Source organism: Notolepis coatsorum (assembly GCF_963971535.1).
Source record: "Notolepis coatsorum genome assembly, chromosome: 11".
In the NCBI taxonomy this organism is placed as follows: Eukaryota; Metazoa; Chordata; class Actinopteri; order Aulopiformes; family Paralepididae; genus Notolepis; species Notolepis coatsorum.
This window is the reverse complement of record NC_140175.1, coordinates 20,260,998-20,288,652: the sequence shown is the minus strand read 5'-3', so window position 1 is coordinate 20,288,652 and position 27,655 is coordinate 20,260,998. Positions and strand designations below refer to the sequence as shown.

The 27,655-nt window shown below is 45.4% G+C and overlaps 1 protein-coding gene across 1 annotated transcript in view; it reads right to left on the bottom strand.

Moving 5' to 3' along the window:
* Window positions 1-27,655, bottom strand: part of cwc27 (CWC27 spliceosome associated cyclophilin) — a 102,203-nt gene that overhangs the window by 55,203 nt on the left and 19,345 nt on the right. Inside the window, exons 8-10 of the mRNA XM_084325383.1 lie at window positions 25,947-26,026; window positions 25,103-25,139; window positions 23,974-24,143 (exon numbers count right to left, since the gene is read on the bottom strand). Coding sequence (XP_084181509.1) covers window positions 23,974-24,143; window positions 25,103-25,139; window positions 25,947-26,026 — 287 coding nt within the window. The remainder of the gene's footprint in view (window positions 1-23,973; window positions 24,144-25,102; window positions 25,140-25,946; window positions 26,027-27,655) is intronic.

Genomic DNA, 27,655 nt, shown 5'->3' with positions numbered 1-27,655 from the left:
ACAAACACAGCAATATTATGATGATGGTTCGTTTTTAACGTTAAGATAGAAAGTAAGGGGGGCGGTCAGGTGGCGTAGCGGAGATTGTGCTCGTCACCAATGCAAGGGGCTGCGGTCTCGACTCCCGGAGAGTCAGCATTGCCTTGGCTCGGGCTGATCGCTATACTAACTCGTTTTGGCTGAGTTAGGGGGAGGGGAGCCGTGGGTGGGTCCTGGGCGTTGTGGACAGCGACCCCTACAGTTCGGTCAGGGCGCCTGCTCAGCAAGGGTAGGATCTGGTGAGAGGTAGTGCGGCCTCCCACACGTTACACTCTCCCCGGTGAGGATCTGCGCGGCCAGGCTGGCTGCCGGCTGGCTGCACATGCGTCGGAGAAAAGCATGTGACAGTCTCCGGCCTCTCGGACCAACAGTAGGGGAAAGTGCGCAACAACCAGGAAGGGGGTTGGGAATTGCATAACGACTAACAGTGGGATGGGAGAAAAATCGGAAAAAGAAAGGAGGGGGAAAAAGATAATAAAAAAAAAACAGGCACCTGATGGGCGGCTGATTTGGCGCAGTGGGAAAGGCACTCGCCACTAACGCAGGAGACGCTGGGTTCGAGCCCAGCTCTCGGCGTTTGCTACCGGCTGGCCCGGTCGTTCATACTAACACAACTGGCAAGTGTTAAGAGGGTGGGAAAGCCAGTGGGTGGGGATTGGACGTTGTGGACAGCAACTCCTACAGGTCCGGTTTGGTGACGCCGGTGCGGCGGAAGCAGGAAGTAGCGGGGCAGCGTGAGCCTCCCACGCGTTACTCCTCGCCACCGAGAGTTCGAGCTGCTGCGGTGAAAAGATGAGACAGGCTGCTGCCTCCTCGTGTACCGGAGGGGACACGTGATGCAAGGCTTCTGTCCTCACTACAGCCGACCAGTGGGGAGGCATAGTCTAGCAACGTTCAAGGACAGGGGAGCGAAAGAATTGGAAATACGAAATTGGGATGGGAGAAAAATAGAAAATGGGGAGAAAAAGTGGATAAAAAAAAAATAAAACAGGCACCTGATCTTTCAGACCTCCTGGTCCATGTAATGTAAATGGTGCATTTATATAGCTCTTTTATCCAAAGCGCTTTCAAATTTGTTCCTCACATTGACCCATTCACTCACACATTCAAACACAGACAGCGGAGGCGATGATGCAAGGTGCCGACCTGCTCATCGGGAGCAATTAGGGGTTAAGTGTCTCGCTCAAAGACACTTCGACACGCTGCCGGGAGGAGCGAGAATCAATTCCGGGAACCTCCGGATTACCAGACGCCTGCTCTACTCCTGAGCCACTGTCGCCCAATAGAAGCTTTCAGGCCTCCTGGTCCATGGCACCTGAGAGAAGCTCCTCCTCCCTCCTCCCTCCCTCCTCCTCCCTCCCTCCTCCTCCTCCCTCCCTGTCCACAGTAGATGTGATCCCGAATGGATGTTGATGATGGATATTTTGCATTGAATAAAGTGACGCATCTTCACGCATCTGGTCCATCAATTCAGCACATTTTGGATGGGCGAAAAAAAACACCAACTGGATTTATTCTAAAAATCTGATTTAGCCATAAGCAGCAGCAGCTAGAATAAGTCAGCCTGTCAAAGCCTTTTGGTGGCGGTAGGGCTTTAGAGCGTGGTGGAGCCGGGGCTGGGGAGGGAGTATTGATGAGGAGGACGGTGTCGAGTAGGGTCACAGGTATGTTGAAGCAATCTTCCTCTCCGTGTTGGGATTACGGTGATGTAATTTATAGACACACACGCTGCCGTTTCTACTCTTAAGCCCTTAGATTCTGTATATCACTCCACCCTCAAGATTTATCACGGGGCGATGTTGTTGTTATTGCACACTGCATCCTGTACAACAAGGCTGGGTGGGCAGAGAAGAGGGGACAAGATATGATTCATTATTAGACTAGAACGTATCATATTTTCTCCAATGATTGGCTTACCGTCAAGGGGCCCTCTAACGAAAACACTTTAACGCTCGATACCTGGGCCTGTGTTGGACAGTTTCAATCTTTAATCACTAACCATTTCACCCCAGCCTGCATAATTATTTTCCTTATGTTTTTTTTTTTTCGTGTTGCTGTATATGTATTCTCACATCACTGTGAAACGATAGCTTGACCTCAATGATCTATTAAGATTAAAAAAGGTTGCATGAATTAATTAATCAATCAAATAATCCCTCCTTTAGTTCGATCAGTGGACGGACAGTTTCATTTATCATCTGAAATGATTAAAAAAAAAAAAAAAAAAAAAAATCTAACCCCGACTAACCTTAATGTCATGCACTTGTCCTAATAAACTAACCTACACTGTAACACGCAACACTTTGATGAACATTGTTACTCAGCTGATAGAGTTATACCCTTCTTGCTGTCTTGTCGCACAGAACTTGTAAGTCGCTTTGGGATAAAAGCGTCAGCTAAATGAACTAAATGTAAATGTAAATGTAAATGTAGAATTTAACTGTCTCAAGGCGGGGCTTTACGATAGGTCAATTGTTATGATTGTACTTCATTACAGGGACCAGACACATCGACAGACATCTGGTTAAACGTGTCAGTAATATATAACCAGACGTCTGGCTCCGACTGCAAGCCGCACGGTAAAACAAACAACATCCTATAGTGAACGTGATACGAAACAACGCTCTTTCGCCGTCAACTAAATACACACTTCTTCAATCAATATCTGAAATGAATTTCTTTTTATAAAAAAAAAAAAAAAAAAACGTCTTACTGTCTTCTACCATCATGCACTCTTTCTACTATACTAATATCTCTCTACTATGCACTTCAACACTGTTTGATGAGGCGGCTAGGTGGCGCAGTGGGCAAGGCGCTCGCCACCAACGCAGGAGATGCTGGGTTCGAGCCCAGCTCTCTGCGTTGCTACCAGCTTGGCTGGTCGTTCATACTAATACAATTGGCAGTATGAGGGGGGGGTGGGAAGCTGGTGGGTGGGGATCGGACGTTGTGGACAGCGACTCCTACAGGTCGGTTTGGTGCGCCTGCACAGTAGAATCAGGAAGCGACGAGGGCGGCGTGTCCCTCCCACGCAGACCCTCGCCACTGAGAGATCGCGCTGTGCAGGTGAAAAGATGCGACGGCTGCCTCCTCATGTGATGCAAGGCTTCGTCCACATTGCAGCCGGCTTGTGGGAGGCATGGCCTAACAACGTTCGAGAGGGGAGGGTAGAATTGGACAATACGAAATTGGGGACGGGAGAAAAAATTTAAAAATGGGGAGAGAAAAGTAGATAAAAAAATAAAAAAATGTTTGATGAACATTCAGTTCAGTTCAGTTATTTTTTATTTCGGGTTTTGGGAACCCATAACAATGGTCATTCCATAAATCGCCAATGTTTTACCAGCTGCTATTGTAGCATTGTCCAATTGTGCGAAAAGGGCGGGAGAAGCACTAGGCTTGTCGGGCCCTACTACTGAAGACTTACATTTCATTTAAAAAAATAAAAATAAATTACATTTACATACATAGTACATACATAGTACACATTACAGTACATACATATAGTACACATTACAGTACACATTACAGTATAGTATATCTGCAGTATATAATAGTATATATAATAGTATATAGTAATACATATATAATGTGATATAGTACATAATATATATACAATATAATACCATAATATAATAGTATATAGTGTAAATCTAGTTTAATATAATATTCAAATTAATAATGTGATTATATAATGTAATATAATATAACGTATAATACAATAGCATATGTATTTTTTTATTAAATGCAATTAAAGCTCTTCTTCCCTTCCTCTTGTTACTCAGCTGAAAGAGTTGTACCCGTCCTGCTGACCTGTGGTACAGAACTTTGGATAAAAGCCTCAGCGAAATGACTAAATGTAATGTAATGTAAATGTGATGCTTTTTTTTTTTAGCAAAAGCGGGCGATGAAACGCAATGCGACACACCGCTTCAGACACAACCACAACCGGTAACACAACCGGTGAGACCGCGGGCGGGTGGGGCCGCCGACGCCATACTCAGAATAAATATCCACCGATTCAAATCCGTCGACAAACTCCGCGACAGGAAGCCGTGCGGACGGAGGGGCGGAGGCGCCGCGTGACCTTCCTCCGACCCCCGCGGCGAGACGCAACGCGAGCGATCCATCATTCCCAGCTCTCTATCTGTCCCATTCAGAGAGACGCCGTCTCCTCGAGTGGAAAACAAGGTTTAGCCCAAAGGGGGCTGTGTTGTTACCGTAACAACAGCAGAGTCATCCCTTATCAGGGCTGGGGATCTTCTGCAGGCGAAGACTGGGCTCTGCCCATAATGTAGAGACAGACCGTATTTCCTCCAGAGAGACAGAGGGGAGGAGAGGGGGGGGGGAACACCTTGTCGAGCGCACGATGCTTCTCTGCCTGCCTTGACATGCCGCCATTCGCAAAACAAGGGAGGTGTATCCACGGCAACGGCCAAACAATGGGCTCGGCCGCTCCAGTGCCAGTAAAGAGAGGGAGGCCGGCGAGGACGGGAGAAGACCCGACGACACCTGTTAATGCACTCCTCGAGGCCAGGAGAACTCCTCTCAGAGCCCTCCTCTTTACCATGCTCAGCCACTTTTTGATGCACCCTTGTGCGTCAATATAATGTGCAATTATTTTAGCTCGCCTTGTGTACTTTTTTTTATTTGTAATTTTTATTTGCTTAGTTGTACTTGTTTTATTGCACATACCGCAGACAGTTTATTGTTTATTGTATATAAATACCTGCTTTTTATTCTGTAAATTGTTGCTTTTTTTATGCTGTGGAGCGAACGGAGAGTAAGAATTCCATTGTGCTTGTTGCATATAAACTCATAAAACTCTGAATCCTCGCATCGCAACACCAGTCTTTTGTTTCTACCCTCCTCACGTCCTCCACCCCTCCACCCCCCCCCCCTCCTCACGTCCTCCACCCACCCGTGTCCTCCACCCACCCATGTGCTCCACCCCCCCATCCTCACGTCCTCCGCCCTCCTCCTCACGTTCTCCACCCCCTCCCCCCAGGGTGAAAGAGTCTTGAACCAATCAATCTCGAACGTATCTAAATTGTCGGAGTCCAAGTCCCCTTCAATTAGATTGCGTTGCTTATATTTGATCACCTCATCGGTAGAGAGAGAGAGAGAGAGAGAGAGAGAGAGACAGGGAGAGAGAGAAAGACAGAAAGAGAGACGCAGAGAAACAGAGAGAGAGAGACAGAGAGAGAGAGACAGATAGAGACAGAGAGAGAGACAGAGACAAAGAGAGAGAAGAAAACGGAGGTATGTCCGTCTGAAATAGGCTGCTCCATGTTCTTTCTTACAGATGTTTAAAGATGTTAGATCATGGTCAGAAATAGGCCTGGCCTATACGTTAACTAATCCTGAGACTATTCCACCTCTAGGCTCAAACGAGCCATGATGTTCAAATGTTTTCCAACTGGCCAGACATCTGAAATGTTGAACAGAACTAATTGCAACAAGGTGCGTCCTTCTCGCGCACGCGCACACACACACACACACACACACACACACACACACACACACACACACACACACACACACACACACACACACACACACACACACACACACACACACACACACACACACACACACACACACACACACACACACACACACACACACACACACACACACACACACACACACACACACACACACACACACACACACACACACACACACACACACACACACACACACACACACACACACACACACACACACAGCAGGTGAAGTAGGCACTCATGATGAGCAGAAATAAGAGAATAACACGTTCATTCAATAACACCGGCGAGTCACAGCGGTCCTGTGTCGATGCAGGAGAGTGTTAAGGCCTAACAAAATTAATAGTTGGTTTCAGGTTGGTTGTCAGTTTGGCCATGGGTAGGTAGGGAATTTATTTTATTTAATTTTTTTATTTTATTCTTTCCCACGGCTAAATGGATAGGGAATTTCTTTATTTAATTAAAATGTTCACAACAACATGGATGCATGTACTCTGCCAGCATGTTTAATATCCATAATACTAAATGTTTGACTAAGATTTCTATGAAACTTTATTCTAAAAAAAAAAAAAAAAAAATCTGATTTTTTTTTTATATATAATTTTTTTTTTAAACTCATAAAATATATTGGGTCGCACCTAAATCGGCAGGGTTGGTCGGCAACCTGAAACCAACTATTAATTTTGTTAGGCCTAACGAGAGAAATATAATGTCTGAAAGAAGAAGAATCTGGCAGAATAAATACAAACAAATATATTAAATACATAAATACAAACAAATATATTAAATACATAAATAAATACAAAAAATATATATTAAATAAATAAATACAAAAAATATATATTAAATACATAAATAAATACAAAAAATATATATTAAATACATAAATAAATACAACAAATATATATTAAATATATTATTATCTGCCCTGCAGCTCCACCACTCCAGCCAACCAGCAGGAAGAGACAGGCCTCCACCCAACCAGCCAACCAGGAGGAAGAGACAGGCCTCCACCCAACCAGCAGGAAGAGACAGGCCTCCACCCAACCAGCCAACCAGGAGGAAGAGACAGGCCTCCACCCAACCAGCCAACCAGGAGGAAGAGACAGGCCTCCACTCAACCAGCCAACCAGGAGGAAGAGACAGGCCTCCACCCAACCAGCCAACCAGGAGGAAGAGACAGGCCTCCACCCAACCAGCCAACCAGGAGGAAGAGACAGGCCTCCACCCAACCAGCCAACCAGGAGGAAGAGACAGGCCTCCACCCAACCAGCCAACCAGCCGGAAGAGACAGGCCTCCACCCAACCAGCCAACCAGGAGGAAGAGACAGGCCTCCACCCAACCAGCCAACCAGGAGGAAGAGACAGGCCTCCACCCAACCAGCCAACCAGGAGGAAGAGACAGGCCTCCACCCAACCAGCCAACCAGCAGGAAGAGACAGGCCTCCACCCAACCAGCCAACCAGCAGGAAGAGACAGGCCTCCACCCAACCAGCAGGAAGAGACAGGCCTCCACCCAACCAGCCAACCAGCAGGAAGAAACAGGCCTCCACCCAACCAGCCAACCAGGAGGAAGAGACAGGCCTCCACCCAACCAGCCAATCAGGAGGAAGAGACAGGCCTCCACCCAACCAGCCAATCAGGAGGAAGAAACAGGCCTCCACCCAACCAGCCAACCAGGAGGAAGAAACAGGCCTCCACTAGGGTTGGGTACCGTTCACATTTGAATCGATACCGGTACCCAACGGTACTTTTTTTTCTGTACTTTCGTCTTTAAAAATGTAATCTACCTACCTCAGTTGTAAAAAAAAAAGTTGTCCAAACTTCAAATTATTTATGATCATTATTATTTATTTAGAACTATTTGTTAATATCTATATAATATATAATATTGCAGCGAGCGTTGTCTGCATCTAGCCTTGTAAAGTGTAACCACACTTGCGACCGTTTTCAGTTTGCCATCGCCCCCCCCCCCGACTGCTTTGTTGTTGAATCAAGTCAAATCCTAGGTAAGCGTGTATCGTGCGCGTGAACGTTGACGTGAACGTGCGGCACACTTCATAGGTTTCTAAACGTTAACGTCATCAGACTTAAAAAAAAAAAAAAAAAAACAGTACCGAAATGTGGCACCAGTGGATCTCACGTGAATCGGTACTCGAGTCGGTAGTACCGACGTGATTCGGTCGGTACCCTTAAAAGTACCAGATTCGGTACCCATCCCTAGCCTCCACCCAACCAGCAGGAAGAGACAGGCCCCCCTGCCCCCCTGCCCTCCGTCTCCTCCACTCCCCACCAGCACAATGACAGCCATTCAACAGGCCTCACCACCTGCCAGCGGGGGAGCAAGGCTGCTGGGACTGACATCTCTAAGAAGAAGAAGAGAAGAGAAACCAAAACAAAACACACCAGGCTGAGCAGACAGACAGGCAGACAGACAGACAGAGAGACAGACAAACACAGATAGATAGATAGATAGACAGACAGACAGACAGACAGACAGACAGACAGACAGACAGACATACAGACAGACAGACAGACAGACAGACAGACAGACAGACAGACAGACAGACAGACAGACAGACAGACAGACAGACAGACAGACAGACAGACAGACAGACAGACAGACAGACAGACAGACAGACAGACAGACAGACAGACAGACAGACAGACAGACAGATAGATAGATAGATAGATAGATAGATAGATAGATAGACAGACAGGTAGACAGATAGACAGACAGACAGACAGACAGACAGACAGACAGACAGACAGACAGACAGACAGACCAATATAGGCTAAGAATCAAGTATCCCACTCAGAGCAGAGAGAGAGAAAGTATTCGTGTCACTCGCCCAAAGGTCTGGTCTCCGAGGAACCGCCAGCGATTGTCGTTCATTCAGACAATTCAAAAAGCAGTGAAACCCCTTGAGTGCTGTGGATGATTTAGTTTTCATAAAGAAAAGCACATAAAGACACTGGCGGCAGCCCAAGCAAAGTCTCATGAATCGGGGACCTTGACTTTAACCCTCGCGCCGCCTGGCAGCTCTGAGGCCCACACAGGAATCCTGGGGGAAGGCAGTTGAAGCCACGACACTCCTCCCAGGTCCACTAGCTTTCCTATAGCGTCTGAGCTGCTCAACGCTGCTCTGCTCAACGCTTCTTTACTCAACGCTGCTCTGCTCAACGCTTCTTTACTCAACGCTGCTCTACTCAACGCTGCTCTGCTCAACGCTGCTCTGCTCAACGCTGCTCTGCTCAACGCTTCTTTACTCAACGCTGCTCTGCTCAACGCTGCTCTGCTCAACGCTTCTTTACTCAACGCTGCTCTGCTCAACGCTGCTCTGCTCAACGCTTCTTTACTCAACGCTGCTCTACTCAACGCTGCTCTACTCAACGCTTCTTTACTCAACGCTGCTCTACTCAACGCTGCTCTGCTCAACGCTTCTTTACTCAACGCTGCTCTGCTCAACGCTGCTCTGCTCAACGCTTCTTTACTCAACGCTTCTTTACTCAACGCTGCTCTACTCAACGCTGCTCTACTCAACGCTGCTCTACTCAACGCTTCTTTACTCAACGCTGCTCTACTGCTCCATGCCGTTCTACTTAATGCTGCTCTACTTAATGCTGCTCTACTCAAGACTTTCTCCAAGACAGCAGCCTGCAAGGGGGGGGGACAGGGGACAGGACGGGGCGACAGCAGCCTGCGAGGGGGGGGGCAGGGGACAGGACGGGGCGACAGCAGCCTGCGAGGGGGGGGGGCAGGGGACAGGACGGGGCGACAGCAGCCTGCGGGGGGGGGGACAGGGGACAGGACGGGGCGACAGCAGCCTGCGAGGGGGGGGGCAGGGGACAGGACGGGGCGACAGCAGCCTGCGGGGGGGGGACAGGGGACAGGACGGGGCGACAGCAGCCTGCGAGGGGGGGGACAGGACGGGGCGACAGCAGCCTGCGAGGGGGGGGGGGGGGACAGGACGGGGCGACAGCAGCCTCTCAGCCTCAGCCTGCCGGGGGAGCTGAGAGGACAGTAGAATCCAGCCACACCGAGAGCTCTTATGATGACCAAGTGAATCTGGGATGAATGTGCTGCAACAACAAGATGGCTGGTGAACTGGGGGGTGGGGGGTGGGGGGGGGGGCACTCAGCTTGGTCCACAGCCAGGGAGAACTGTGATCTGGAGCGGAGGAGTCCGACCGCAACACAGGAATTTGCATGACTGTGCAGAGCGATCTTATCCAGGCCACGGACTGAGGTTTATCTGATTTCACTCCCTGGTCACTAGGGGGAGGGGGGGGGGGGGGCAATAAAACTCAAAGTCTGCGTCTCCTCGTCACGTTCAGTCATTTAGCAGCACTGCCGTGGCTGCATCAGTGACCCACCGCTCTGTGTTGCTCTCTTTGTGTGCTGAGGACTGAACACTGTTAATAGTTGGTGATGTTATTGTTGGACCACTTGTCACTAAAACTGGCACGGTTACAGAAAGGTGGCTTGATGCACAACACGTGTGCCTGCGACGTACAAATAAACACACTTGGAAAACCGATTACAGCAGAGACGCCCCTATTGTCTGAGTAAGAGATTTCGGAGTCGAGACAGAAAGACGGATTTAAATAAAACACAAGACTTCACGCTGATCAAAACGTAAAAAAAAAAAAAAGCAGAGGATAAAAGTCCAAGTGATTTTCCACAGCAGGTCATTCTGTTCCAGAGAGAGAGAGAGAGAGAGAGAGAGAGAGAGAGAGAGAGAGAGAGAGAGAGAGAGAGAGAGAGAGAGAGAGAGAGAGAGAGAGATAGAGAGAGAGAGGGAGAGAGAGACAGAGGGAGAGAGAGAGACAGATAGAGAGAAAGGGAGAGAGAGAGAGACAGATAGAGAGAGATAGAGAGAGACAGAGAGAGCGAGGGAGAGAAAGACAGACAGAGAGAGAGGGAGACAGAGGGAGAGAGACAGAGAGAGAGATATAGAGACAGAGAGAGAGACAGGGAGAGAGAGACAGAAAGAGAGTCAGAGAGAAAGAGACAGATAGAGAGACAAAGAGAGAGAGAGACACAGAGAGAGAGACAGATAGAGATATAGAGAGACAGAGACAAAGAGAGAGAGACAGAGACAGAGAGAGAGTGAGAGAGACAGAGAAAGAGTGAGAGTGAGAGTGAGAGTGAGAGTGAGAGTGAGAGTGAGAGAGAGAGAGAGAGAGAGAGAGAGAGAGAGAGAGAGAGAGAGAGAGAGAGAGAGAGAGAGAGAGAGAGAGAGAGAGCACCCATCATGGGGTAGACATGCTACGATGGGTCCAGAGAGCTGTAAACCTGGTAGTTCCAAAACACACACAGTCTGGCTGCCAAGAACTGGATTATCTCTAGTGGGTTTTTTTCTTTTCTGCACAAAAACACTGTCCAATGCTTTCTTGATCTCCGGTCTCCGGTGACAAAGGGTTATTATGACCGACAACAAGAGACAGGTGCAGCCAATTACCCCGGAGTGGCACCGCGTGCAGGTGGGGGGGGGGTGAGGACAGTCGGTCGGCATAACTACGGGAGTCTACCGTCCCGCCTAAGAGTCCGTTCTATTGTCCAGAGTAGAAAGAATGTCTGCTAAAAGTACCGGGACAAACATCCCCTGTGCTAGGCCGCTTCACCCGACATAGATAGTGAAATATGGTCATGTGGGAAGTGGCGACCAGGATGAGTACGCTCTCTCATATGGGCCTCTCTGGCGTAAGTTGCATTGCAATCTTTTTATCTATAAAGCCATAATTAGAGATTGTCCAAATTATATTAGTTCTTTATTGGAATGGACCACTGGACCCTGTCGTACACGATCCAGTTTTTGGCTTACACTTAGAGTGCCTAGAGTTTGTACTGAACTTGGTAGATCTGCTTTTGGCTTTTTTGCCCCTACATCATGGAATACCCTGCAGGAAACACTGAAACTAGACACTCTAGTGTCTATGGGTCGGTTTAGAACCTTAATGACCAATCAGGTCACCACAATATGTAATTGTTTTTAAATTATTACCTCTGTTTTAATTTTGAGCTATTTTATTCTTTTTAAAAGATTTTTTATTATTATTCTTTTTAATGTATTTTAAAATGTGCTCTCAATTATTCTGATTGTCTGATGTCTTTATATTTATGAACACACTGTGACACTTGTGTATGTAACATCTCGACGGCACTGTAAATGAGTTTAATTACTCAGTGTATTATCGAGTATAAATAAAGATTGAATGAATTAATGAATGAATGAATGAATGAATGAATGAATGAATGAATGAATGAATGAATGAATGAATGAATGAATATAGGTTAAGTCCCACAAATAGGTACAGTCCCTACAAGGTGTCCTCTCACTGCTGAGTGGCGCCAAAATGTCAGCGAGGACAGACCAATTGTTTCTCGACTTACCACCATCTATACAGCTACTGCTGTTGTCTAAGATAAGATGAGATAAGATATTCCTTTATTGATCCCCTTGGGGGAAATTCGGGCATCATGGCAACATGGGCGAGGGGAGGTACAGGTATGAGCAGGGTAATAGTAGTAAGACAAAAATATAAGGAAAATAAACAATATAATTAACTCTGAATATAAAAGTTTATTCTAAATTCAAAAGGTATCGGGACTACAGAAGCAAAGTAGCATGATGCAAATAACATTTGAGTAGCGGAAATAGCCGAGCACCATTACTGTGCAGGCCTTGAGTAACTCTGCCTTAAAGCTTAAAGTGCACAATTTCCTTAGGTGATTACAGGGTCCGGAAACAAAAAAAGCTTTAATCCACGACATGCAAACAAAACCATTTCAACCGTTCCCAACAGAACACTGCAGTCCAAAGTTATTTCCGACGCTTGCTTCTTCTCTCAGACTGATGCAATATCTACTTCTTCTTACTACTTATATTTTATTGCACATACCGCAGACAGTTTATTGTTTATTGTATATAAATACCTGCTTTTTTTATTCTATAAATTGTTGCTTTTTTATTCCTTGATGCTGTGGAGCAAACGGAGAGTAAGAATTCCATTGTGCAAATAAAACGTTTTGAATCTGAATCTGATCTGAAATGTTTGTTTGCATGTCGTGGATTTAAAGCGTTTTTGTCTCTGGACCCTGTGGTGCTGCTCGCTTGGAACACGGACAGAACTTTACACAAGATAAGATAAGATATTATTCCTTTATTGATGCCCTTGGGGAGTAAGCTGACGCTAGGGCCCTATGGAATCCACGGTCGCGGAAATCGCGGAGGACTTCACAGATATATTAAGAGATATTAACACGGAATTCTGAATTATCACGGAATTTGCTTAAATTATACATAAATCGGGTTTCATATATAAATCAATCTTCACTACGACTCTAAAGCAGTGATGCTGCACGGTCTACGGAGATGCAGAAATGACAGCTACCAAATCCATTCCGGGATAACGGAACGCAGTGTGCACTCAGACTTGCGTAATGAACCTTTAAAGGACACCTCTTTGAAAGAAATTACAATTGGTAGTTTTTTTCTGATTTATTTTAAACAAATTATTATTTTGTATTATTAAATTATTATTTAGTTATTGCACTGCACTGGCAGTTGAACTGCACTGAATTTAAAAAAAAAAACATTGAACTGCACTGGCACTGTTGTACAGCAGATGTACTGTTATTAAAGTTGGTTAAAAACTTAATTTTGTATCGTTTTCTTTTGGTTAAAACTTAAATCCAAAGGAAAGACGAGAAAACCGAAAACAGGACAATTAAAAACAGAGAAATCCGAAAACAGGAACATTTTTATCCGAAAACAGGAAAAGATAAAAACGGATTTCATAGGGCCCTAGCTAAAGCCTACGTATCGATTATGTGAAATAAATCCTAACTATCCCTTTAAGGTGTGCCGTGAGCGCGGTTTTCCTCTGTGAAAACACTCCTTTTCACCAGCCCCGTACCATAAGCTCATTTGGTTAAAAATCCTGGTTAGTTTAACATTTCAGAAGGCTACAGCTCCATGACAACGACCGGGCGAGCCAACTCTGGCGACATTAAACACAGCAGACCACGATAGTGACGCACCTCCGGGACCCAAACTCCAATAAAACGGAGGAAAGACTGAGAAATGTGTCTAGAGAGTCGAGGTCGCCACGTCTGTACAAGTACAGGGCAGCGCAGCGCAGCCGGGGTACGACGAGCTATGAGAATGCGCCCAGGTCTGCCCACACGCGTAGACCACCCGTCGGTCTCAGGATGTCAGAGAAGACAAGCCCTCGATGCCCACATCCCTCCTTGTCCTTCGTGACAGAACCCTTGATAAGATGCTCTCTGGGGGGACGGCTTTATGCCAACGCGACGATCGAGAGATATTTTCTCCTTTTTAAGATCCCACTGGACGTCGTCAACCACCAGTCTCCACCAGCGCCAACGGTCGTTGGCTGCAGGGGCGTGCACAGACACTTTGGGGGGCAGGGGCTCAAGCTACAAAAAGTGCACTTAACCCACCAACACCCAGTGTCCATATTTGATATATTCTTTTGGATGGGCACTTGAATCAAACCAAATCAAATGTATTTGTCTAGCCCGAGATCACATGGAATTGCCCCCACAGGCTGTACAAATCGAGAAACTTGGGGCAAAAGGGCAGGGGCTCGAGCCCCCCTCCTTCAGCCCTATCTGTGCACGCCACTGCTCGACTGCACGAGGATGCTGCCAGAGGGAGGGGGAGGGGGGAGGGGGGGGGGATAAGGCCTTTACAGACAGATGGACGCTCCGTTTACTCACAAACCAGGGGTCAACGTTCGGGGGGTCACACGCGGGCCGATAACGGTCAGACCCCCCCCCCCCCCCCCCCCCCGGGGAGGGAGTCCGAGCCCTCCACTATCTCCAGCCTGCCGCCGCGGCTGCGATGGCCGGAGAGACGGAGGAGCGGTGAGAGAGCCAGCGCCTGCTGGCAGCAGAGGCAGTTAACGCCGTGGTCCCTCGGCCATATGGAAGCGTTTTGCTTCTGCAGTCATGCCCCGTCGGGTTTAACAAAAGTGGCGGCTACCACATGCACTGCTTTGGGGAGTTCATTCAGCAGAGAGCCTTTTATAAACCAACCCCCCCCCTAAAGAGGCCCACAGGCTGGCCTACTTCAAACAGGAGAGAGAAACCGGACTTGATCAATAGTGATATGAAAAAAGATGTCAATTTCTCCCCGTGTCCCAGTGGGTAAAGTAATGATATTGATACGGCTACCGGTGTGGTTTTGATTTCACCAGATTCAGCTTCTGTACAAAATAGGAGACAACTACTACTAAGAGCTTATGAAGCGGCACCGACACCAAGTGTCACAATAAATAAAGGAAATAAACAAAAACCTCCACATTCTACCGAGCGACAGTAGAACATTCTACTAACGTCACCTCCCGTGACCTTTTCCTCGTAAAAGGCCAACAGTTCCGACACAATGGGGTAGAAGAGCACCGCACGTTTTTGCACAACAATGTAATTATTTCCAAGTACCACAGTATTATGCAATTTGGAATTGTGGAATAATATCGCAATGGAATATTATCTGGTTGCCGGGCAGCGATGTGAGGTAGTCGCTTGGCAATGCGGTTTTTTAGCCGCTTTGTGTCAACGGTGAAAAAACTATTTTGGTTTCGGTGAAATTCCTAATTCTCAAGGTTGTGTCTCAGACTTTGACGTTGACAGGAAGGATAGAGTCACCGCTTTACCGTCCCCCCCCCCCCCCCCCCCCGACCGACCGAGGCCGGCTTACTTACAGAGGGGGAGAGAGAGAGAGAGAGAGGGGGGGGGAGAGAGAGAGAGAGAGAGAGAGAGAGAGGGAGAGAGAGAGAGAGAGAGAGGAGAGATGGAGAAAGATAGATATATATATATAGAGAGGGACAGAGAGAGGGGGGAGAAAGAGAGACGGAAAGAGAGAGAGAAAGAGAGAGATGGAGAAAGATAGATATATATATATAGAGAGAGAGAGACAGAGGGGGGAGAAAGAGGGAGAGAGCGAGAGACGGAAAGAGAGAGAGCGAAAGAGAGAGAGATGGAGAAAGATAGAAAGAAATATATATATATAGAGAGAGAGAGACAGAGAGAGAGGGGGGAGAAAGAGGGAAAGGAGAGATGGAGAAAGATAGAGATAGAGAGACAGAGAGAGAGAGAGAGAGAGAGAGAGAGAGAGAGAGAGAGAGAGAGAGAGAGAGATAATGCAGGCGCACACAGTTAAAACCACAAGGCTGTCCTTCAACATTTATCTGCCGCAATTAAGTATAAAGGAATTAACCCTTTCACTACCACACTACAGAAGGTTAACCCTTTCACTACCACACTACAGAAGGTTAACCCTTTGTCACGCGGCAGTGAAAGGGTTAACCTTCTGTGAATCGTCGCAGTGAAAGGGTTAACCATTTTGGTAGTGCGGCGGTAGTGTGAAAGGGTTAAACGGGAAGGCCTAAATAACAAGACTCACACGTTGTGGTCTTGAGACGGTGGAGAGAGTCAGAGCCAGACGCGCTCCAGACAGAGAGAGAGAGAGAGAGAGAGAGAGAGAGAGAGAGAGAGAGAGAGAGAGACCCCTACGGAAGAATGCTTCCCACATCCCCTCCCTCCCTCCATCCCAGGTGACTAGATACAGTACCACCAGCCCCGTCCAGGTCCTCCTCGCCGAGAGCCCGGTCGGGGCGCTGGTGTGAGAGAGGGAGGGAGGGAAGGGGGGGGGGGGGGGGGCTCAGCCTCCAACAATGCCCCCTTTGTCCCGCGGACCAACACTGTACCTACTAGCCGCCCGCTCTTTGATTCCCTGCCAAGACAAACCACACTGTGTTGGGTTACAGTCCTTGTAGCAAAACAATCTACGCTTGTGTTTAATATACTACAGTCCGTCTGCATCGGGCCGGCTGTCAGTCAGGGGCACACACACAGCTGACAGGGGGGGCCCTCCTCGGTCCTTATCCTGACAGGGGGGCCCTCCCTCGGTCCTTATCCCATTAGAGCTAATGAGAGGCGGGGGTGCGTCAACGAGGTGTGCAGAGAGAGAGAGAGAGAGAGAGAGAGAGAGAGAGAGAGAGAGAGAGAGAGAGGGTTACGTGCTCGGAGGACAGAGCGGAGATAACGGCCCCTGACTGTGTGACCTGAGTGATTACGTGACGTCGGAATGATTCCACTTTGCGATGTTACAGGTGCTGGTGCTTTATCACCGGAGCGGCGGGTAGTTTAGGATCTCTTCGACGGTTAAGTGAGGTTGGAAATGAAGGCTGCTATCCTTAATGGACTATGAGGGTCACTGTAGATGTGGGAAATGTGTTAACCCCCTATTACAAGTGTGTGTGTGTGTGTGTGTGTGTGTGTGTGTGTGTGTGTGTGTGTGTGTGTGTGTGTGTATACACACTGTATATAACTTACATAATATAACTGACTGGGCATACAGACCCTCATCTGCACCTTTGTTTTACACTTGTTTATGTTTCTCATATTTTTATATTCAGAGTTAATTATATTGTTTACGCAGTTTATTTTTTCTCATATCTTTATATTCAGATTGTATAGGGAGGTGTAGTCTGACGTCACTGGTTGTTCCACCCGTATTAGGGATTTATCATTGGGAAAATGGATTATCGGCTATTGTAACAATTCTGCTGCATGGAAATTGAAAAGCTTTCCATTCTTGCACAAAATGAGTTCCCTTCTATCACTAACATTATTGTTTAAACATTTTTGGTTGAAATAAAATGTCTTGCTTTTTTTTATGATTAATTGCGAATATTTTCATGTTGAGCTATAGATTGTGGATGAATAAGCACAGAAAGGTACACCATGCCAATGTTAACACAATGGGGACGAACAACGGATATCTCCGTGTTTTGATTCCACCCGTTGTGGACAGAAGCACGGATATATCCGTGGCAAGTTGTTATTGCTTTTATTCCATTTTAATAACCTATTCAAGGTCGCCGAGCGGCACTGCAGATTTACCCTACTCTTTGAATTTGAGAAGGTGCAATACCGGCCAGATCCTCTTAGGGGCGCTATCGCGATAATGCAGTGTGCCCTGTGGCTGAACGGATCATTATTTTTTTTTACTTTCAATGGAGATTTCAGTTAGCAGGATTCTAGATGTGCAGCATGTAGCTTGGATTACGTTTTGGATTGCGGATTTCACTATGCAATAAGGGGATTTATCATCAGCCAATGGACATATCGATCTACCAGATGGCTCTCTCTCTCTCTCTCTCTCTCTCTCTTGGATCAATGACGAAAGTATTTTTCTGCTCTGCATCCCCTTAACAATTGTTTGTATTGAGCCTAACTGTATTGTACCCATTCTGCAATCTGTTCATACAAATTTCAATCAATACATTTTTTTTAAGGAGCAGCAGTACTGTTAGGCTACTGCTGGCCATTAATCAACCAAGACATTGCTGATTCTCGAAGACACTCTGATGTCACGAGACCGCCGCCATCTTGGTATAGGGGGACCATACGGATTTCTACCATCAAATGCATGCGTTGAGGTCCGTTTTTATTACATGTTTTATCACATTCTTGTTCATTTCATAACATTTTCATACGATTTGTTTTGAAAATATTGAGGCCAACATGGCATTTCACTATTTCGAAAGCCTTTCTGGTGATTCTAAGGCGAGATGAGTCAAAGATCTCCCCCTGATTGACTTGACATAATGTCCATACAAAACACCTGCAGACATGGCCATCTCTCGAATACCCAAATTGAAGCTGCTGTGTTACGTTTTGTACTAATAACGAACACAGAAATCCAAATCGCAAGTTTTATATAATACCAGCTGATGCATCACGGAGGAAAAAGTGGCTGGTGGCTAACGTTCGGCTAACTCGCTCTGTGTTGTGGTCGTGGTAGCTACATGCTAAGCTAACGTTAATTACATAATATCAAACCGATAGGAGCTTATCTTATCTAATCTTACGTGGTGGTACCACGTGTGCCACTACCCGATCAAACATCCACGTAAGATTAGATAAGATAAGCTCCTATCGGTTCGATATTATGTAATTAACGTTAGCTTAGCATGTAGCTACCACGACCACAACACAGAGCGAGTTAGCCGAACGTTAGCCACCAGCCACTTTTTCCTCCGTAATGGTATAAAACTTGCGATTTGGATTTCTGTTTTTGTCATTAGTACAACGCGTAACACAGCAGCTCTTTGGCATTGTGAAGGACTGAAGAAAATTCCGCTTGATAGTCTTTAATTTTACGCTTTAACGATCCGTTTCTGCACTAAATGAACCGTACACAATGTACGAGGCGGGGCAGTTACCCCCCACGCTGCAGTTGCCTAGCAACAACAGGCAGGAAGTTGACTTCGAGAATTGTTTATTGATTTGATAAGACAAGACTATGACTATCAACTGCCTAGCCAGCCATGTATCAATCTTGGATGTAATGATAACGTTACCACACCGACTGTATCGATTTGATTTAACTACTGTAGCTAGCAAGCCAAGTTACTTACCGTGCAGCTTCAAATGTCGAACAAAGTTGGAAGTTGTTGCTTCTCCATCTGTGGTTTTTCGACCCGCACGTTTTGCATACTGCAATTCGTTTTTTTGTTGACCAACACATCGTTTTTATAAGCAAATTAAGCAATCTTTGGTATCATTTTCCACTGGATCCGTCGCTATTAACGTTCGTAACGTTACTTCTTCTCTCGCGCAAATTGATTGGATGCTGTCGGATTGTTTCAAACAAAGTGGGCAGTAGATAGGATCTTTGAGCCAAGACACAATTTACATTTAACTAAAACGTTCTTTTCTTTGTGCTCAACAAAAGAAAAATAGTGAGAATATCCAATATCATGTGTAAAAACTCGACTACTGGGCGCAGCCATGACAGTCTAACAAGTAAACAAAACACGCCCACAACGTGTCTCTGCAGGTGACACAGGATCCAGGACTGCGCAAATGAAGTGTCTATTCGCTGGAAATTAATTAATTCACGGCACATTTAATAACATAATTTTTTATCGTTGGGAGTGGGGGAAGGTATCAAGTCTTCTCAAGTCAAAAGGCTCAAGTCCAAGTGAAGTCACGAGTCATTGGTGTTAAAGTCAAAGTCGAGTTGCAAGTCTTTTTTGATTTGGTCAAGTCAAGTCTAAAGTCATCAAATTCGTGACTCGAGTCCAAGTCATGTGACTCGAGTCCACACCTCTGCCTCTAGGTGTTTGATTCATCTACCTACGTTGGAATTGCAATAACGATCGAATCTCACCAGGTGGCAGTATCACAATCAGCTCCACCAGCGCCTTGTTACGTTACCTTGTGAGTCAAATCAGAATGACCTAATTAAATGGAGGAGGAAATTGTCGCAACTGAATGAGAGCAATCCACCAATATGGTATTTAGAGACACAGACCCATTGATACTAACTCCTATTACTATATAACAATGCTAAACACTGAAAAAGCCATTTATAATGCATGTCCCCTTTAAAAAATTCGTATTTTTTTAAATCTTTATTTTTTTTTTATTAAAAACGAAGGTTCGAATGTCCAATTCGAAAAACCCTGACAAAGTTAAAATCCCAAAAACAGGCTTCGGGGACAGTCTTCTATGTATGCATATATATGCGTGTATGTGTGTACATATACTACACCTAAATGTAGTGACTTCATTGACACAATAAAGTATTAATTTGCATTTATAAAAGGCATCTTTCACTCTCCTGCAGCCATGCCCTCGCTGCTTCATGGTTCTTAATAATCCTCTACTGTGTACATCCTCCTTCCTGCTCTCTGAGACGCCATCGCTCTGCCCTCCTCAGGTCCAGTCCTCCTGCCTCCTGTCTTTATCTCAGACACCCCTGATTCAGGCAGCGTCTGCCACCACTACAGCAGACCGCCTGCCAGCACTTCTCTCTTACCTAAGCAAGCCTTGACGGCTACAGGCAGGCACGTTGATGTTGCTCCAACCAGTTTCAACTAAGGTGTGTGTGTGTGTGTGTGTGTGTGTGTGTGTGTGTGTGTGTGTGTGTGTGTGTGTGTGTGTGTGTGTGTGTGTGTGTGTGTGTGTGTGTGTGTGTGTGTGTGTGTGTGTGCGTGCGTGCGTGCGTGTGTGTGTGTGTTAGGCACAGCCCTGACTGACTACGTCACCAGGCTGCATCGACACAATGAGAGTCAGACGGATCCAGGAGCCAGAAGGTCAAAGAGAGTCATCGCAGTTTTTTTGGGTCGCTTTTTTCGTTTACCGTAGAAGACGTCATTATGGTTTTCTTCGGTTCGATGATGAGGTTATTATCGTGACCGACTTGCCAAACGAAAGTCCAAGACCAAACAAGCAAGGATTTAATTATTTGATTTTCAATGTTAAAATATACATTTTGGACAAAGGCATGCACTTCACAGAGTATTTACTTTTCAACACTAGCGAGCCGAGTATAGAATCCCATACCTTTCTTGACATTGAGAATTTTGGCTTAGCCACTACTTTAGTTTATTCTATAGAAAAGTGTAGAAAATAATATGATCATTTAAGCTTCGAGGCTTGGAAGGAACTTCCCACCGCAGTCAGGACAGCCGAAACCCGCCCAATGTTCCGCCATAGACTAAAAACACACTTCTTCAATCAAAGAAAATCTAAAAATACTAACCCTTATACTATCATTTACTAGTATGCACTCTGCTACTACTAAGCAATCTACCTTGCCTATATTACTACCAATACATATACTATGCACTATAATATGTCTATACTACTATGCACTAAGACTGTAGCACTCAAGTTCGACACTGTTTGACGAACATTGTTACTTGTGTTTAGCTGCCAGAGTTGTACCCTTCCCTCCCTGCTGACTCGTTGTACAGAACTCGTAAGTCACTTTAAGCTAAATGACTACATGTAAATGTAAATGTGAGCTGAAAACTCTTAAGTGGGAGACCTAGTGGGACTCTGTCCACGTGCGCCTCAGGTCTGACTGGGTCTGACTGGGTCTGCCCACCCTCACATATTATCTAAATGTAACCGAATTATAAAAGTGAGCGGATGAATTATAATTTAGATCTCTCACTAATCTACTGGTGGATCGCTTCCTGTTGTATTAAAACATTTCCAAGCAAATCAGCGTCTCCCTCCACGGCCTCGGTGGAGTCTCTCTCTGTGTGTGTGTGTGTGTGTGTGTGTGTGTGTGTGTGTGTGTGTGTGTGTGTGTGTGTGTGTGTGTGTCTGTGCGGGTGCGCAAGTCTCTCCACAGTTGATTATACTCCAACCCACTAAAATAAGCACAGTGTAAAGCTAATGACTAGCTTAACTAACCATTTCCCCAGAGTGAACAGGTAGCATTTTTTAAACTCTAAACATCTCATTTGATTCGTCGGACACATGTCCCTAGAACTGGAACTGCTTTAAGGGGAAGATTAAGATTAAGAGAAAAAATCGTGACAAGTCAGGGACGTTTAAGGGAAAATGGGGGAATCGCGTCATATACAAATTCCTACAGATTCTTTTTTTTTTATCCACTTTTTCTCCCATTTTCTATATTTTCTCCCATCCCAATTTCGTATCATCCAATTCAACCCTCCCCTGTCACAGACGCTGTTTCTTGCCTCCCACAAGCCGGCTGCAATGTGGACTAAGTCATACATAGCACAAGTCCCCTCCGGTACTTGAGGTAACAGCAGTCGCATCTTTTCACCTGCGCAGCTCGATCTCTCAGTGGCGAGGAGTAACGCGTGGGAGGCTCACGCTGCCCCCGACACTTCCTGATTCTACTGCGCAGGCGCACCAACCGACCTGTAGGAGTCGCTGTCCACAACGCCCGATCCCCACCCATCAGTTTCCCACCCCCTAATACGGCCAATGTGTATTAGTGCGGACGACCAGCTAAACTGAAAGCAAATGTGGAGCGCTGGGCTCGAACTGACGAGCCCAGCGTCTCCAGCATTTCGTGGCGAGCGCCTTGCCCACTACGCCACGTAGCCGCCCAAATTCCTACAGATTCTATGTGTTGAATCGGCCGTCATTGATGACTCTGTGTGGGCGAGACCGAGTGAGGCAGATTATATCAGACTACGCCTGGCCACTATGCATGTTGACTGGTTACCAGAGCTGGTTGAACCAGCGTGTCATTTTGGCCTTGGCAGACTATTAAAGACGTATTATTAGACGCGAGTTCAATTCCCAGTCAAAAGTTCATCCCGAGGAATGTCAATCAAGGAATATATTATCTCATCTTATCTCATTTCGAAATGTTATTAGTCTAACAGATAAACATAATTTCAGTGTCATCAAAATAGTACAGCTGTTAATACTCAGTCGTCTTGGCATATGTCACCTACACCACTACCAACCATAATCTAATATCCATGCATGCCCTGGACATTTTACTCTTTACTTTATATCAACATTTTTACATATATTACTGTATATTTTAGAATGCATACATATTTTAGAATGTATATCCCTGACTGTATTTTATTTACATTTTTATTCTTATTTGTGATTTTTGACTACCTAAATGTTTATTGTGAGTGATCTGTAGTGCTAAATTTCCCTCGGGATCAATAAAGTACTTCTATTCTATTCTACTAATTCTACCAAGACCTCACAACGTCTCTGTGGAAACGCCTCGCGATTATGCAAAGACAGAACATAATTAGCCTCGTATCCAAACACCTAACCTGATTTCCATCTATATGTTTACTCATCATCTCATAGCACTTAGAAAGTGCTTGAACATAAATATGATCCTGTCACGCTGCACAGTTCAACAGCTCCACCACCAGGCCGCCTGGCCTCATTACAAGTGGGCTGACAATTTTATATGAACACATTTGAGCCGTCAGTGACTGGAGCTAAACTAAAAAAAAATATATATATATATATAATGAATATGGAGTGACCCGATTTAAAGACCATAATACAATTCAATTACAATTGACTTCTTTTACACATTTTCCTATACATGTCAGTAATGTCCAATATCTTTTCTTGTGCTGCTGTGTGACCGCTGGCTTTTTATACAAACCTGCTGCCACCTGCTGGACAACAGCTGAAAACACCAGGGCTGGAGTTATTCAACTCTAGCTAACAGCAGGTATGGTAATGAGAGATATGTTCACCCCATCATCATCTACATTTACTCTCTGAGTGCATAGTAGTACATAATTATTAGCATGTTAGGTAGTAGTATAAGTACAGTAGCATAGTAGTAATATACATAATAGTAAAAAAAAAATTTTTTTTTCTAATTATTATTATTATTATTTTTTTCCCAGATATTGTTTGAAGAAGTGTGTTTTTAATCAACGGCCGGAAAATTGGGTGGGTTTTATCTGTCCCGACTGTGGTGGGAAGTTCGTTCCACCATTGTGGCCTGCTTCGTTTTAATAAATGACATCATGGAATATAACGTGGTTAGACCGTGGTTAGACTAGGGTTAGATTAGGGTTAGACCAGGGTTAAACCAGGGTTAGACCAGGGTTCTTACCTGCGACTGGTCTTCTTCTCCGGCTCGGCTCCGACGGGCTCCGGTTTTATGTCTTTCATGTCTTTCTTGAGCTTCTTGGTGATGCGGTCTTTCCTCTTCTCCTTCTCGTCTGAGTCGTACTCGTCCTCGGCATCTGCGTCTTCTATAACGCCGTCGTCCTTCTCCTCTCCCTGACGGGACACAAGGAGGTGTGAGATCAGAGAGAAGAGCAGCAGTGGGGTGGGGGTCCAGACAGGGCTGTGTGATTCTCCTATATACCTACTCACTCATACACCTGCATATAACCCTTCTATATACCTACTTATACACCTGCATATAACCCATATAACTCTGTATGATAGCATGTACAATAATGCTGTATAAGCTGTGTATATATATATTTATTATAACCATATATCTATCTATCCACATCTGTCTGTACATACCTGCATATAATCCTTTTTACATATCTGTGTAGATACTATATCTATATCTGTACATATCCCTTACCTACTCTTACTTGTTAAGCTTACTACCAGTGTCTTAATTTACTATTGCACTTTACTGTTACATTTGCACTTCTTCTGGGCGGCTACGTGGCGTAGTGGGCAAGGCACTCGCCACGAAATGCTGGAGACGCTGGGCTCGTCAGTTCGAGCCCAGCGCTCCACATTTGCTTTCAGTTTAGCTGGTCGTCCGTACTAATACACATTGGCCGTATTAGGGGGTGGGAAACTGATGGGTGGGGATCGGGCGTTGTGGACAGCGACTCCTACAGGTCGGTTGGTGCGCCTGCGCAGTAGAATCAGGAAGTGTCGGGGGCAGCGTGAGCCTCCCACGCGTTACTCCTCGCCACTGAGAGATCGAGCTGCGCAGGTGAAAAGATGCGACTGCTGTTACCTCAAGTACCGGAGGGGACTTGTGCTATGTATGACTTAGTCCACATTGCAGCCGGCTTGTGGGAGGCAAGAAACAGCGTCCGTGACAGGGGAGGGTTGAATTGGATGATACGAAATTGGGATGGGAGAAAATATAGAAAAATGGGAGAAAAAGTGGATACAAAAAAAAACATTTGCACTTCTTCTTCGTTGTACCTGTGCTGCATGATGACAACACATTTGTAATCTAATAGTCATTATATTCAACGTACCTCAGCTGCTTCTTTAGCTGTGACTTTGTCTTCTTTGCTTTAAATGTAAAAGTAATGTGAGTTAATCAATTGTTGCCAGAGAATATGAACAGAGGTATGTGTACGAGCAGAGAATATGAACAGAGGTATTTGTACGAGCAGAGAATATGAACAGAGGTATTTGTACGAGCAGAGAATATGAACAGAGGTATTTGTACGAGCAGAGAATATGAACAGAGGTATTTGTACGAGCAGATAATATGAACACAGGTATTTGTATGAGCAGAGAATATGAACAGAGAGGTATTTGTACGAGCAGAGAATATGAACGGAGGTATTTGTACGAGCAGAGAATATGAACAGAGGTATTTGTACGAGCAGAGAATATGAACGGAGGTATTTGTACGAGCAGAGAATATGAACGGAGGTATTTGTACGAGCAGAGAATATGAACGGAGGTATTTGTACGAGCAGAGAATATGAACGGAGGTATTTGTACGAGCAGAGAATATGAACAGAGGTATTTGTACGAGCAGAGAATATGAACAGAGGTGTTTGTACGAGCAGAGAATATGAACGGAGGTATTTGTACGAGCAGAGAATATGAACAGAGGTGTTTGTACGAGCAGAGAATATGAACGGAGGTATTTGTACGAGTGGAGAATATGAACAGAGGTATTTGTACGAGCAGAGAATATGAACAGAGGTGTTTGTACGAGCAGAGAATATGAACAGAGGTATTTGTACGAGCAGAGAATATGAACAGAGGTGTTTGTACGAGCAGAGAATATGAACAGAGGTATTTGTACGAGCAGAGAATATGAACAGAGGTATGTGTAGCGTGACTGAGGGTGCCTCTCCGTACGTCTCGACTGCAGGGACGGAGCTCAGTCTGGGGTCGTCCTTCAGCAGGTCGTGGCTGCTCTTGCTCTTGCCTTTCAGTATCTGCAGCACAAACCAGAACAACGTGCGAGTTAATCAATTCATTATTTTACCTTTTGCGTCATTTCATACCTTAACACACGTTTCTAGAATTCCTATTTCCTTTTGATATAATAGTCTGCCTGTACATACCTGCATGTAATCCTTTTCACATATCTGTAGATACTATACCTGTACATATCCCCTTACCTACTCTTACTAGTTACGCTGCTGGTCAGTATGACTTACATAGTGTCTTTATACCTGTATCACTGTACATGTTAATACTACAATCCTGTACAAACATCTGATAGGCACTATTACTCAGTAGTACTAATTCATACATTTTAATCACCTGTACGTTGTATATTACTATTGCACTTTACTGTTACATTTGCACTCTGGTTGGATGCCAAACTTATTTGCATTGTACTCTACTTGTGCTCCATGATGACAATAAATTTTAATCTAATTAGGAGTACTATACTGTATTCTAGTCTAATGTACTGTAAATAGTACTGTGATATAATGTAAACAGTGCTGCAATTATGTGTCGATCATAAATAATAATTCCTAAAAATACAGTTTTGTATTTTGTTATAATGACACTGTTGTTTTATGACACTGAAATTGTGAAGAATAGCCACAGTCATCTCACCTTCTAGTGATAATCTACGTGACCAACATCACGTCAGTAGATGAGTGAATCAGCTGTCCACAGTTTGAATGGTATGTTGCCCTACTAGTGAGCTAACAACGTACCGCTTCACATTCACCTTTTAATACACTCGACCACTTACATTTACATTTACATTTACATTGAGTCATCAGACGCTTTTAAAATGGTAAATGGTAAATGGTGCATTCATATAGCGCTTTTATCCAAGGGCTTTACAATTTATGTTCCTCACATTCACACACACCGATGGCGGAAGCAACCATGCAAGGTGCCAACCTGCACATCGGGAGCAATTCGTTTTTTTTTTTTTTTTTTTTTTTTTTTTTTTTTATCTTTTTCCCCCGATTTTTCTCCCATCCCACTGTTAGTCGTTATGCCAATTCCCAACCCCCTTCCTGGTTGTTGCGCACCCCCCCCTACTGTTGGTCCGGGAGGCCGGAGACTGTCACATGCTTTCCTCCGACACATGTGCAGCCAGCCGGCAGCCAGCCTGGCAGCGCAGATTCTCACCGGGAGAGTGTAACGTGTGGAAGGTCACACTACCTCCCCCCAGATCCTACCCTTGCTGAGCAGGCGCCCCGACCGAACTGTAGGGACGCCCAGGACCCACCCACCAGCTTTCCCACCCCTAACACTGCCAATTGTGTTAGTATGAGCGACCAGCCAAGCTGGCAATTAGGGGTTAAGTGGCTTGCTCAAGGACACTTCGACACACTGCCCGTAAGGAGCGGGAATCGAACCGGGAACCTCCAGATTTAACAATACCGCGATAATACGGATAACCGTGATTATTTTGGTCACTATAATCGTGATGTGATATTTTCACACCATTACATCTCTAATTTATTATTTTTGAAATAATAACAGACTGCAGAGAGTGGCTCGATCAGCCGAATGCACAATTGGAGGTGGGCTTCCCACTCTCAAGGACATTTACACCAGGCGTTGCAGGGCCAAGGCTAAGAGAATAGTCA